The 15,757-nt window shown below is 39.9% G+C and overlaps 1 long non-coding RNA gene and 1 gene segment (V, D, J or C); one reads left to right on the forward strand and one right to left on the reverse strand.

The window, feature by feature from the left end:
- The first annotated feature begins 3,655 nt into the window (after nucleotides 1–3,655).
- Nucleotides 3,656–6,055, forward strand: LOC136695734 (uncharacterized). Its single transcript, XR_010802345.1, has 3 exons — nucleotides 3,656–3,770; nucleotides 3,916–3,994; nucleotides 5,680–6,055. It is a non-coding gene; the product is annotated as an uncharacterized lncRNA (long non-coding RNA).
- Nucleotides 6,056–15,044: 8,989 nt separating this feature from the next.
- On the reverse strand, nucleotides 15,045–15,546 carry LOC136694936 (probable non-functional immunoglobulin kappa variable 6D-41). The segment is given in 2 exon segments: nucleotides 15,045–15,382; nucleotides 15,498–15,546. Coding segments are annotated over 2 exon segments (387 nt in total).
- Between the last annotated feature and the right edge of the window lie 211 nt (nucleotides 15,547–15,757).

Raw genomic sequence — 15,757 nt, forward strand, 5'->3', positions numbered from 1 at the left:
GGCAAGAAAAAAAGTTTCATACTGAAAAAAATACTTTTAACTATTTTTCCTAGATCCTCAAACTTTAAAATGGGCCAATTTGACCCATAACATAACAATGATCTCCTTGTTTCTACACTCTTTCACCTGCAGCACTGCTGTGTCTGATCCACTCATACCAGCACAACACACACTAACACATCATCACCACATCAGTGTCACTGCAGCTAAGAATGATCCACCATCCAAATCATATCTGACAGTTTTTGGTCCTGACCTTTGAAGAACAGGGTGAAATGGGGCAAACAGCACATACAGAGCAACAGATGGACTACAGTCTGTAACTGTGGATCTACCAAGTGCATGTGTACAGTCAGTGGAGCTGTTAGAATTGACAATGAAGGCAGGAACATGGAGGTGGCTTTAATGTTATGGCTGATTGATGTATTATTAACAAGATCATAAATCAGTGATTCCTGACTTTACTCAGTAATCACTCCTCAAACTCCTCATATTTTAGACCAAGTACAAACCATTATCAAACCAGGAAATCCAAAGCCCACCTACTGGTCTTATCACAGACACATGTGCCTTTGATTGTTCCTCCATCCCACTACAGGTGAATCCCAAAGTTGCAAACTGTCCATTTGAACAGCACCTTTCCTACAAAAATGCAGCTCAAAATGCATATTGTATATTGCATATAGATATTGTAACAATTAAAGTAATGCAGTAAAATAAAATACATGATCAAAAGTGAGTTTAAAAAAAAGTTCTTATAAAACAAACAGAAATATACAATTGAGAAATATTAGAAGAAAATTTAAAGGAAGAATTATACATAGATCACATAATGAAAAATTGTCCACATTATATTTATTTTTTAAAACAAAATATAATTGAATTAAAAAATAATTATGAAAACTGTGAAACATATGTAAACTACACATGAAAACCCTAGGTTTACAGTTATTAAATAGTTACTTAATTATTAAATAATAAACTAATTCTAAGATCATTAGGTGTAGTACTTGGTGCTTCTTCACGTACCACCAGTGTCACACATACTGCAGTTTGAGAAACACTGCTATAAAGGGTGGGATTTTCAAGAGCTCACAGAACAGTTCTATTACACTTAGTTTCTGTCATATCATAATTGGAGACTAATTTTATTCAGTTCAATTAATCTCAGCTCAGTTTTATTGATATAGCACTTTTCACAACAAATGTTATCAACACAGCTTAACAGAGATCAGTGTCTCCCTGTGACTAAACCAAGGGTGACAGTGACAAGGAAAACCTCCCTTGGAGCAGGAGGAAGACACCTCAAGAGGAACCAAGACTTAAAGACAGGTATCTTATCTCCCTCTGTTCCACACCAGAGAACAACAACAAATAACAAGGCAGCAATAGAACAGAATAGATCTGATAAAATGAAGAGGAGCTGTGTTTAATGTGAAAGTAAAACATCTGTGGTGAAGACGTGAGTGAGTGAGTGAGTGAGTGAGTGAGTGAGTGAGTGCAGGACTCATGCTCAGTGTTACGGGGGTGGGGGAGTTAACCTGGATAAAGGTCCATTTGTGCTAAACAGTCTCATGCAAGATGGCAGCATTAGGGGCAAAGCTGGATAAGGGCAGCACCAGCACAAAGGGCAGGAACAGGGTAACAGCACTGATCAGCTCAGGACATGGGAGAGAGAGAAAGAGGAGAAATAGAAGAGAGACAAAGAGTGTTTTGCTAATGAGAGTCTGGTGGATGTTACAGAGAAGGAGTAAAATATGTCAACAACAAAATAAAACAGGGTTAATACAGACAATGGAACTGTGTGCACCAGCTACAACACCAGTCGAGAACAGGAGAGTGTAAGGATGGTTAATCAACAGCTTGGGAAAGAGGTAGGATTTTGATCTAAGAAAGAAACTGCTGAGGTGAGGAGTGGGCAGTGTGTGACATTTTTCTGGAGGACACTGGATGTGGACATTAATGTAAATGTCAGTTTGACACATGCCCCCTTCCTCAACAGCACATTAGGCAGGTGGTCTTAATGTTGTGTTTCATTAGTGTAACACTGTTGTAAGAAATAAAGCCCAGCGCTGAAAACCTAAACACCTAAATCTGTTTAAAATGGAAACCTCTGGGTTCAGGTCTGAGAACTGATCAAACAGAGCAGCTGTGTGTGACCTAAAGGCTTTAAACACTGAGCTGGAGTCAGAGGAAGAGAAGATCACTCACATGTTCAAACAGATGCAGTCTGTGAAATTGAACTAGAACTCTCTGAGAGGAAGGACACATTAAAAATTTAAATAACACTGTGCTTTATCTTACATTTTATAACCTGACTTCTTTAAGCAGGCCTGGACTACTCTTCTCAGCTGTGGTCATCTCTACACTGTCCAGCACTTCATGGACAACAGGAGCTACAACAAGAATCAGTTTCTACTGAACGACCAGCAAGGGGCGACTTCACTGAACTGATGATGTTTGAGTTGTGCAGCTGGAGTGAAGGAGGTTTTTGTACGGCTCTGTTCCACTGTGTGAACACACCCTTGCTGTTGATTACATGGTAACTCTTACAGTAATAATCTCCTGCATCTTCAGTCTGGACTCCACTGATGGTCAGAGTGAAGTCAGTTCCAGATCCACTGCCACTGAAACGAGCTGGAAAACCAGACTGGAGCTGATTCGCAAATTTAATCAGGAGTTTAGGAGTTTCTCCAGGTTTCTGCTGATACCAGTATAAGTAGTGACCATTTGAGCTGTGATAGTACACTGCCTGACTGACCCTACAGCTGATAGTGACTGTGTCTCCTGGAAGAACAGATTTCACTGCAGGAGTCTGAGTCACAGTCACCTGACCAGCAGACTCTGGAAAAGAATAAGACCATATAAGTTTGAACATAAAAACAATAAAATAACAATATATTAGTGATATTACTCTTTAAAAACAAATCTGAAACAGAGTCTGACCTGGAGTCCAGAAGATCAGTGTCCAGATGAAGATGGGGATTAAAGTCATGGCTGCTGTGGGTGAAGAAGTTTCTGGATCAGCTCTCAGTGATGAAGTGTTAAACTCAGGACTATAAACACTCCCAGAGCACTGAAGCATGGAGCACTCAGTGCAGCGTGTCCTCTGTCGATGCAAAACACCTTCAGAACAGAACTTCACCAGGAATCTCACTTTGTTATATTATCTTTCTTTCACTATATATTACAAAAATAGATGACCAATTATTTTAGGTAGTATTTCGAACAGTACAGATATCTATTTTTTTACAATTGTATTTGGTACATTATGTGAACCAGACGCAACACATTTAAGATAGACATCAAAAGACTAGTATGAGTTTGTCCATTTTTTTTGTTTCTGTTAATCAGTTGTTTCAGTAGAGGATCTGTGTTTTAGACTCTAGAGCAGGAATGGGGAAACATTTCAGCCTAAGAGCCTGTGTGACGTCTTAAACCAGTCGAGTGGTTAGATCACACTGCCGTGATCGGTGAATCCAGAGGGGTAATGGCAAATATCAGTAGACCTAATAGACACGGCTATACTGCGCCATCTGGTTGAATGCAAGGTATTGCAGTAAAAAGGTGAAATTAATGCAGTTTTAGGACAATTGTGTAAACACTCAGAGGGCAGGATAAAACAGCCTAACGGGTCATAGTTTGCCCGCCACTGCTCTAGAGTTTTTGGCATTATGGCAAAAACTAGATCCAACCTTTTTCAACTATTTATTGTAAAATGTCAATGTGTTTGTGTTGGTGTCCAAAAATGAGTTTTATAGTCATCACAGGTTAATATGACATTACACACCTTAATATAATGCTAATCAATCTATATTTATCATTTAATGATACAGAAATCTCTTGGGCTTCCCTACGGTACAGTTCACAGTCAGTGTGTGTGTGTGTGTGTGTGTGTGTGTGAATTTTGAGCAGGAGGTTTTTGTACAGCCTCTGAATGAGTTTGTATCACTGTGGTGGACTTTCGGTGGAGGAACCAGACTCTCTATAGGACGTGAGTAAATATATATATTTATTAAAACTAATTTCTGAAATCTTCTGTGAGAATGAGTTATAAAAATAAGAATTTAGGGTTTTTTACCTGTTGTTTTTTTTTTGTGTTTTATTTAAATGAAATATGACTTGGTTTTGAAGAACTATTAAGTTGTTTTATTGAATAAAGAAGGAAATGTGCAGAAATGTGCATTCATACAGATGTAGTACAGATAAACAAGACAGATATGCTGCCGACCCTTAATAAAAAAATATATATATATATATATATGCTTTATATATATGTATATATACACACACACAAACCAGCGTTCAAAATCAAGTGACAGTGTTTCCAAAATTCTAGTCTTTTCAGAAAAGTCTTTTCTGAACGAGTTGTGGCTCTAACATTTATTATATGTTGCATGCTTATGTTTACGTGAAAGGAAAGATAGTGTTTATTAGTATTATTATTAGTATTATTATTATTATTAGTATTAATGATTATTATTATTATTATTATTATTATTATTATTTAAGCCTGGGCAATATGACAATATTATCATAGTTATGTTAAATTATGATCACAATTAAATTTTCTCAACATATGGTGGATATCAGAAGAGTTAAAGAGCAGAGGTGTTACTCTAACTGTATTTAATCCACTGCTGAGTGTAAAATGCTGAAAAAAAATTAATCACCTTCTTATTTATAAATATTTTTAAATGTGATTCATTTTTATCATAAAAATATACACTGTGAGGTAGTGGTAACTTCTGGAATTCATAAAAAGATGAAAGAAAGTATGAATAAATATAATAATTGTGATTTATTTGATGACAGTTTGTCACACAGCCTATGTATAAAGAAAAATGTTTGAAAAATGTATTTGTTAATGTTGTAACAAGAGAAATAACAGCAGATAAATACCTCACTTCTCTGAGATATTCTTCGCTAATTATGTTTTTTATGTTTAAAGTCGAAACCTAACAAATACACCACAGTAAAAAAGACAAAGGGAATTTACTAAAGATCATCCCTGCCTGTTTTTGTAGTTAATTTGCGAGTGCGAGTGTGTGTGTCACAGCTGTGTGACCCTGCATGAAAATCCTATGAACCATCTGTCAAATCATGAAGTTTCATTAGATCAGACAGTTCTTATCCGATCCTCTTTCAGATGCTTTTTTTCTGGAAAGTAATGAGAAATTTCATTAGCGTTTGAGTCAAAGTTGTTTGTCATTAATTATTTATTGAGTTACTACACCAGTTGTGTATGAATTTGAAAGTGATGTTCATGCTCCACTGAACTCTGTTCTGCTCTGTCGAGAATTAGAGAAACGAAACACAGGCAGTTAACATCTTGTAGCTGATAAACTCATGGCCGAAAGAGGCTTTTGATTCTTAATAAAAGTGGAAAATTTTAGATACCATATATCTAAATGTTTTTAGATGAACTTTCCAATTACTGAACTCATCTATATAGACCTTTAATTGTGCATGAAATCAAATGGGATGTTTGAGAACAGCTGGGCATAAGCCTAAGTTTAAAATCTTCCATGGCACATGTCAGCTAGATGTCTTTGCTAATAAACCCCCTTTTAGGACATACACCCACCAGCATCACAGTTCTGATGACTGATAGCTACCTCCTTCTATCAGACTCTTACCGTGTGTGTGTGTGTGTGTGTGTGTGTGTGTGTCCTCTAGGTGACAAAGCACCAACCCTCACAGTGCTGCCCCCCTCCAGTGCAGCTGTGGATGAGAAGGTGACTCTGCTGTGTGTGGGCTCCGAGGGCTTCCCCTCAGACTGGACGCTGAGCTGGAAGGTGGGCGGTGCCGTTCAGAGCTCAGGGGTCAGTAACAGTCCTGCACTTCTGCAGAAGGATGGGGGTTCTTACAGCTGGAGCAGCACACTGACCCTCACCCAGCAGCAGTGGCTCCAGAGCACAGTCATCTGTGAGGCCAGCAAGGACTCACACGCAACGGTCAGCAAAACACTGACCAAGTGTTAGAGCACATACGTCCCAGTCTGCTTTATGGAATCTGTTTATGAATTGTTGAACCAATCAATAAATAAAATATCTTCCTCACATTCACTGTCCGTTGTTGTTTATGGAGGGCTTCAGTGATTTGATTTATGATCATACATTCTTCTGGATTACTGATCTCATGATCTTAATCTACAAACATGGGGCACCTGCACCTCCAGATCACACGGAGGAGCTGTGAAGAGGGTGTTTCTTTTATAATTATGAAATCATGTTATATGGTACTTTTTAAGAGGTATAAAATATATTTTGAAAAGCCTGAGAGTGGTAATGTAAAGTTGTAATGAGGGTCAGTGGTTTATGAACTCAAATTGAAGTGGAGGAAACACTGAGTAGTTCCTGTAAAGTGACTGTGAGTTTAGGGGGGATACTGAACATCTGCACAAAGATCTGATCTATTCTAGGAGTGTGAAACCACACATGCAAATCCAGGTTTCTCTCTCTCTCTCTCTCTCTCTCTCTCTCTCTCTCACACACACACACACACACACACACACACACACACAGACACACACTGTGAAGTAAATAACAACTGCCACACCTCTCAGCCTCTTAGGCTAAGTGTCAGTTTACACTGGGTCTCATATATGAATATTTCAATTTAAAATCATATTGAGTTTAGTGAATGGACACATGTGTATCAGTGAGTCTGAATCTGACTGCATTTGTTAATCAGAGCCTGCAAAATGTTATCGGTTTGACTGATGTTCTAGCTGACCCTAAAGAATACTATTACCTTAAATGCAAAACGTAAAAAGTCTTCTGCTAGAAGAACTTCATGGCAGAGCACAAAGGGAAAAGGACATGCCTCAGGTCTTCTACAAGGTTCTGTAAGTTGCTGGAGTGGTTTTAGGAATTGAGCCTTTTAGTTGCAGGGCTTTAAGAAAATTCTGAATTTACAATCACTCTTACTCAAGGAATCCATTTCTTCTTCCGTCGTTCATGTTCTAACACTCATCTCACAGGATTTGATAGTCCCACATTTGTTTTATTCTTCTGAAAAAAGTCCTACCTGAGGTGAATAGGCCTCAAGAGATTTTAAAAAATGATGTGGAATGATGTGCAATTTGGGATTTTTATTTTATATTAAACTGTGACAAAATGTGCCAGTGTCAAACGAATTAAGCTCCAGGGACCTGGAGGATGTGGGTTTAATAGAATATGTTGGTATTTTATACACACACACACACACATGCACAATGTGGGCACACATACAGTGTAGTACATTACGTCTGTATGTCACACTCCCAAATCTTAAATATTCTTAGATCTTCCTTTGCAGATTCCTTCTTTTGCAGTGTCAGAGACAGTGGTTAAAAAAATGAATGGGTTTAATAAATTGACGCTAATTTCATGACCCAAAGTAACATATGTAAAGAGCAATGAGCCCAACCCTGGTAAATCAATCACATCACACTGTGAGACAGTACAGCGCCACTTATGTAAGTTTGGGACAGAATAACCAAGGGCACATGTTTGTGTAACTACAATCATATACAGGAGAAAATGTACAATATCCTATGCCAATCCATTAGAGCTTCACATAGGGCCTACCTCTTCCTACCTGCAACCAAAAAATTTATGTTGTTGGAATCCTGTACCTCAACACTAAGGTTGCTGTGGCTGTTTATGATCCGTTCAACAACCAGCTGTCCTTAACAACTACGGTTACTCATTGAGCACAGCCCTTGAGTACGAACCAGCCACTGTATCATCATCTCTTCACAGGGATTATCAGGTAGGCACCTCCCCTCATCTGTGTTTCACTGAAATAAGCCCACAACACCTCCAAAAGGCTCAGCAGTGAAGTTTACCATCCCAGACCCACACCCCTCCAATCCAGCTTTACATTCCTACTTTACACATTACCATAAGATTCATAGGTGGTACTTAGAGGTATTGTTTTAATAATGGGTGGTACTTGATCTAGAAATTTGAAAACCAATGCTCTACTGTGTTCTCCAGGTGAAACTAAAAGAGGCATTAAGGACAACTTGGCTTTTTTCATTTCTAAGGGATGTGTAAGAGCAGTTTCACATCCTCAACTCAGCAGCTGCAGCAGTGCAGTCTCTTTAACTGAAGGAGGTTTTTGTACGACTCTGTTGCACTGTGTGAACACACAGCTACTGGGGCAGTGAACACTTTGACAGTAATAATCTCCTGCATCTTCAGACTGGACTCCACTGATGGTCAGAGTGAAGTCAGTTCCAGATCCACTGCCACTGAAACGAGCTGGAAAACCAGACTGGAGCTGATTCGCATATTTAATCAGGAGTTTAGGAGCTTCTCCAGGTTTCTGCTGATATCAGTGTATGTAGTGACCATATGAGCTGTGATAGTACACTGCCTGACTGACCCTACAGCTGATAGTGACTGTATCTCCTGGAAGAACAGATTTCACTGCAGGAGTCTGAGTCACAGTCACCTGACCAGCAGACTCTGGAAAAGAATAAGACCATATAAGTTTGAACATAAAAACAATAAAATAACAATATATTAGTGATATTACTCTTTAAAAACAAAGAGTCTGAAACAGCTATAATGGATGGATATTAATGGGAGAAGTAAACAACTCTGCATCATCTCTAAAAGGAGGAGTCACACATGTGCTAAAAGTCTCCACGCTCTAAACCAAGTGTAAGCCAGAGGGGTATAAAACTATGGAGCAGTGGAGTTCAATACAGTACCTTTGGGATGAGTTGGAGTGGATCAGAACTAATCATCCAACATCCAACCCCTGATACATTTCAGCAACTACATCTTTAGTGCTCTAATGCTCCTGTGGCTGAATGCAATCAAATACTCAGTAATGAACCAGTATCTAGAGTAGAGTCTATTACTACAGTAAAGGGAGCTAAACTTTCTGTTAATGCCCTTCATTTCAGAATAATACCTGGATGGACAGGTGCCTGTAAACGTTTAGACATAGAGAATATTATGTCCACTGAGTGTAATCTGACCTGGAGTCCAGAAGATCAGGGTCCAGATGAAGATTGGGATTAAAGTCATGGCTGCTGTGGGTGAAGAAGTTTCTGGATCAGCTCTCAGTGATGAAGTGTTAAACTCAGGACTATAAACACTCCCATAGCACTGAAGCATGGAGCACTCAGTGCAGCGTGTCCTCTGTCGATGCAAAACACCTTCAGAACAGAACTTCACCAGAAATCTCACTTCTCTTAATCATCCTTCATTTATTATAAACACTAATCAGTCAAAACATTAAAAATGACCTGCTTATTTCTACACTCTTTTACCTGCAGCACTGCTGTGTCTGATCCACTCATACCAGCACAACACACACTAACACATCATCACCACATCAGTGTCACTGCAGCTGAGAATGATCCACCACACAAATCATATCTGACATTTTCGGTCTTGACCATTGAAGAACAGAATGAAATGGGGCAAACAGCACATAGAGAGCAACAGATGGACTACAGTCTGTAACTGTGGATCTACCAAGTGCATGTGTACAGTCAGTGGAGCTGTTAGAATTGACAATGAAGGCAGGAACATGGAGGTGGCTTTAATGTTATGGCTGATTGATGTATTATTAACAAGATCATAAATCAGTGATTCCTGACTTTACTCAGTAGTCACTCCTCAAACTCCTCACATGTCTCTCTATCCTCCTGGCACGTGCAAAGATATTTTTGGGGGCAGCCAATAAGACGACATCCATCACCAAAATTATCCATAAAAGTAAAAAAAAGTAGTATATATATGTTAACACAATACACATCTAATCAAATAACTCAAATTGTCAAATTGCATAAATTGCACTTATTTTATGACACATGAGTACAACACCTGTAGGATATGCATGATGCATGGATCCTCTTTTGCTAGTACAGACCACACCCGTAGAGGCTGGAACAGGGAGGTGAACTCACAAGGCTTTGTGGAGGAGTTGAGGGTGGCTTATGAATGCGTATGAAGCCAGACCTTTGTTGAATAAATGAATATGAGAAAAGGGTGGAGACGGGGTGGAGGTGGGAGCAAGTTTGTTCAACATGGAAATTAGTTTGCAGGGTATATATAGGGCTGAGGGGAGGAGTTTGGGGCGTGGTCTTACTTCCAAAATTATGATATTACATAACTCCACAAAAGGCAAGCATTTTCAGCGGGTGTGACGTCTAAACGCCCCACCGTTTTGTTTTGTTTTTTTAAAGATACGTTGGGCCAATAGCCACATAAAGTATTCAGCGGCGCTATAATGATTACGTTTGTGGTTAATTTTGCATCAAACAATGTCAGGGAATGCACAAACAATGTCATTACCTGTCTGTCTGATGCTGTAGGTGATAGGAGTGTGTAGCAGTTTGGCCTGGAGCTCAGCACTGCATGAGTGCTAACCTGAGGAGGAGGAGGGAGGGGCAAGGTGGGAGCTTGTGTGTGTGGTGGATCAGATCTAGGCAGAATTCTCACAAGAACTCAAATAAATGCCCGTCAGATATCAAAACATTTTTGGGGGGAGTTGATGACAGCGAGGGTAATTTTTTTTTTTCATTTATTGATGAATGAAGAAAAAAATGGGCTTCAGCAGAAATGGCACTCTTCTTTTCAGGGCAAAAGAGCAGGTGTTTGAGCACCACTAGGGGTTTATCTGTGCACGTGCCTGCTCTCTTCTTTAGAGCAATGGTTCTCAATCCTTTTAGACAAAAGACAAACCATTATCAAACCAGGACCTCCAAAGCCCACCTATGAGTCTTATCACAGAGACACGTGTGCCTTTGATTGTTTCTCATTCCCAATAAAGGTGAATCACAAAGTTGGAAACTGTCCATTTGATCAGCACCTTTCCTACAAAACTGCACCTCAAATACACACACACATATATATATATAAATATATATATATATATATATATAATACATGTTTTATTGCAGAGGCATAATCTCACTCTGAAATAAATGTAGAAAAAAGAAGTTTCTGGAGCAGCTCTCAGTGATGAAGTATTAAACTCAGGACTATAAACACTCCCAGAGCACTGAAGCATGGAGCACTCAGTGCAGCGTGTCCTCTGTCAATGCAAAACACCTTCAGAACAGACCTTTACCAGAAATCTCACTTGTCTGCATCATCTTTCTTTTAATGTATTCACTGATCAGACAAACATTGAAATCCATTAAGAAGTAGTTAATGGCTTCAAGATGCTGTTTTTTACTTGGAGTGCAGGGAGACTTCAGACTTGAGTATAATACTTCTCATAATCTTTTAACATTCTATTTTTATTGTTTGTATACATTTTTCTATCATTTTAAAACATTATTAATCATATCTGTTCTCATTGCAATATTTTAATTTTTACATTGTCTAATGTCTTTTTTTTTATGTAGCGATTTCAAATCATTATATGAGATAAAGAAGTGAGTGTCCTGGAAACATAAAATTTTGAAGCAAATTTATTAAATGGTAAGTCAACAAAATCAATGTTACACTGTAGCCTTTGGTCTGCTTGTGTTCTCATTCCAACTAGGAGAAACATAGCAGCCTTGTTCTTAAGTGAGGGTACACTTTCCCCCTGGATGTGTGAAGGGTCTGGACTGAATCACAGACTGATGCTCTACCAACTGAACAAACCCAGTTCACACACCACTTCTGGACAGATGATGGTTGTCTTTAGAGATTGTGTCGTCAGTTTCTGCAGGGAGTGAGATGCTCCTTCGCCTTCAGGTCAAGGCTGACCTGCTCCTCCAGTTTGAAGTTGCCCTCACTAGGGGCACATTAATTCAGAGACAACTTTCCTCCATTTGTCAGTCTAATCATTCAGAGGTATTTACTGCCAGCTCTGTTCTCACTGCAGGATTGTATGGAGGTGTTCGACTTAATCTCCCTTCATAACATTATAGCTTAATCTATTATGACATCACAGTATCTGAATATCTCATTATGACATTTGAGTAGCTAAGCATTCCATTATGGCTTCACATTAGCTAAGTCCTATTTTACGACATCTCAGTGGCTGAATCTCACATTGTGACACAATAACCTAATCTCTAACACATATATCACAATGCATAGTAGCTTTATCACAATAAAAAATAAATAAATATAATTTACATAGTAGCTTTATGGACTATTATGACATAACATATCTCCGATTATGATATCACAGTAGCTCAGCTCAGAGATGTAGAAATGCTCTGTGTGGTCTAGACAATTTCATCCATTCAAGAATGAGATAAACTTTAAGAGTATGATGAGTGATTACGGAGTAAAAACACTGAATCAATGAAAAATCAGCAAATGACATTCTGATTTAAACAACAATCATCAATAACATTAAAGCCACCTCCATGTTTCTACAGTCACTGTATCAGCTGCGCAGGCCACATGTGCACAATTACAGACAGTTGTCGTCTTTTGCTCTATATACATTTTTATGCCATATTTCACCTTTATTCTCAATTATCAGGACACTCTCAGAGCAGGTATGATTTCAGTGTTGGATCATTGTCAGCACTGCAGTGAGACTGACGTGGTGACCATCAGCTTCACCAGAAATCTCACTTCTCTTAATCATCCTTCATTTATTATAAACACTAATCAGCCAAAACTTTACAAACGACCTCCTTGTTTCTACACTCTTTGACCTGCAGCACTGCTGTGTCTGATTCATTCACACCAGCACAACACACACTAACACATCATCACCATATCAGTGTCACTGCAGGTTTGAGAATGATCCACCACCCAAAATCATATCATTAATTATTTGCTTCTGAACATTGAAAAGCAAGGTGAAAGTTGGCAAACAATGTGTGCAGAGCAAGAGATCAACTAAAGTCTCTAACTGTAAAAATAACACATGTGCACATATGTGGCCGTGCTGCTGATAAAATGGACAGTGAATGTTGGTGGCGGGCGTCACGGTGGCGCAGCAGATAGTGTCGCAGTCACACAGCTCCAGGGACCTGGAGGTTGTGGGTTCGATTCCCACTCCGGGTGACTGTCTGTGAGGAGTTGGTAGGTTCTCCCCATGTGCGCGTGGGTTTCCTCCGGGTGCTCCGGTTTCCTCCCACAGTCCAAAAACACACGTTGGTAGGTGGATTGGCGACTCAAAGTGTCCGTAGGTGTGAATGTGTGGGTGTGTGTCTGTGTTGCCCTGTGAAGGACTGGCGCCCCCTCCAGGGTGTATTCCTGCCTTGCACTCAATGATTCCAGGTAGGCTCTGGACCCTCCGTGACCCTGAACTGGATAAGCGCTTACAGATAATGAATGAATGTTGGTGGTTTTAAAATTATTGCTGGTTTAGTCAGAAAATCTCTAATCTTACTTAAAAAAAAGACTTTTAGAACCCTTCAGAACAGAGAACTGCAGCTCACGTTGGTCTCAAAGGAACAGTAATAGCTGTCCTGTTCATGAAGTTTACAGTTTTCAGTATTTCAATATTGGGTCATTTTAAATATCTAAGAAGACTAATCATTATTCATTCACTCATTCATTCACTGTAAGCGCTTATCCAGTTCTGGATCGTGGTGGGTCTGGAGCCTACCTGGAATTACTGGGCGCAAGGAAGGAACACACCCTGGAGGGGCATCAGTCCTTCACAGGGCAACACATACTCACACATTCACTCCCACACTCACACCTTTGCATGCTTTTGAGTCGCCAATCCATGTACCAACATGTGTTTTTTGGACAGTGGGAGGAAACCGGACCACCCAGAGGAAACCCATGCCGACACGGGTGTGTGGGCAGGGGGTTCAAAAATTTCTGTTGTTGGAATCCTGCACCTCAACACTAAGGTTGCTGTGGCTGTTTGTGATCCGTTCAGCAACCTGCTGTCCTTAACAACTACGGTTACTCATTGAGCCCAGCCCATGAGTACCAACCAGCCACTGTATCATCCTCTCTTCACAGGGATCATCAGGTAGGTATCTCTCCTCATCTGTGTTTCACTGAATTAAGCCCACAACACCTCCAAAAGGCTCAGCAGTGAAGTTTACCATCCCAGACCCACACCCCTCCAATCCAGCTTTACATTCCTACGTTACACATTACCATAAGATTCATAGGTGGTACTTAGAGGTATTGTTTTGATAATGGGTGGTACTTGATCTAGAAAGTTTGAAAACCAATGCTCTACTGTGTCCTCCAGGAGAAACTAAAAGAGGCATTAAGGACAACTTGGCTTTTTTCATTTCTAAGGGATGTGTAAGAGCAGTTTCACATCCTCAACTCAGCAGCTGCAGCAGTGCAGTCTCTTTCACTGAAGGAGGTTTTTGTACGACTCACTGTGTGAACATGCAGCTACTGGGGCAGTGAACACTTTGACAGTAATAATCCCCTGCGTCTCCAGACTGGACTCGTCCAGACACTGCAGAGGCAAGGTGGAACTACAGTGATATTAAGATGAAACTACAGAGATATTAATGTGGAATTTCAGAGATATTAAGGTGGATCTACAGAGATATTAAGGTGGATCGACTGGAATATTTAGACTTACTATGTAAAGTTTTCTTTACTCACTCAGCATTCATTCACTTTTGACTAGACAGACACTCACTACTGTTCACCTCTGACACACATACATACATAATGCTTGTGCTTCAAGTGCCTCAAGTACCAATTCTATTGTGTAACACTGTTGTAAGAAATAAAGCCCAGTGCTGAAAACCTAAAGACCTAAATCTGTTTAAAATGGAAACCTTCAGGTCTGAGAACCGATCAAACATAGCAGCTGTGTGTGACCTAAGAGTCAGAGAAAGAGGAGATCACTCACACGTTTAAACAGATGCAGTCTGTGAAAGTGAACTGGAACTCTGAGAGGAAGGAGACCTAAGAAATTAAAATAACACTGTGCTTTATCTTACATTTTATAACCTGACTTCTTTAAGCAGGTCTGAACTACTCTTCTCATCTGTGGTCATCTCTACACTGTTCAGCACTTCATGGACAACAGGAGCTAAAACAAGAATCAGTTTCTACTGAACGACCAGCAGGGGGCGACTTCACTGAACTGATGATGTTAGGGTTGTGCAGCGGGAGTGAAGGAGGTTTTTGTACGGCTCTGTTTCACTGTGTGAACACATCCTTGCTGTTGATATAATGGTAACTCTTACAGTGATAATCTCCTGCATCTTCAGACTGGACTCCACTGATGGTCAGAGTGAAGTCAGTTCCAGATCCACTGCCACTGAAACGAGCTGGAAAACCAGACTGGAGCTGATTCGCGAGTTTAATCAGGAGTTTAGGAGCTTCTCCAGGTTTCTGCTGATACCAGTGTAAGTAGTGACCATATGAGCTGGAATAGTACACTGCCTGACTGACCCTACAGCTGATAGTGACTGTGTCTCCTGGAAGAACAGATTTCACTGCAGGAGTCTGAGTCACAGTCACCTGACCAGCAGACTCTGGAAAACAGACATGAAGAAAAACTATTTTACACAGTAATTAAAATCATATAAATTATATTTTAATGATCCTCTTGAGGACTTTCTCCAATCTGAATCTGAGACAGGGTCTGACCTGGAGTCCAGAAGATCAGGGTCCAGATGAAGATGGGGATTAAAGTCATGGCTGCTGTAGGTGAAGAAATTTCTGTATCAGCTCTCAGTGATGAAGTGTTAAACTCAGGACTATAAACACTCCCAGAGCACTGAAGCATGGAGCACTCAGTGCAGCGTGTCCTCTGTCGATGCAAAACACCTTCAGAACAGAACTTCACCAGAAAACTCACTTCTCTTAATCCTCCTTCATTTATTATAAACACTAATCAGCCAAAACAT

The sequence above is a fragment of the Hoplias malabaricus genome, chromosome 4 (genome assembly GCF_029633855.1).
Source record: "Hoplias malabaricus isolate fHopMal1 chromosome 4, fHopMal1.hap1, whole genome shotgun sequence".
NCBI lineage: Eukaryota > Metazoa > Chordata > Actinopteri > Characiformes > Erythrinidae > Hoplias > Hoplias malabaricus.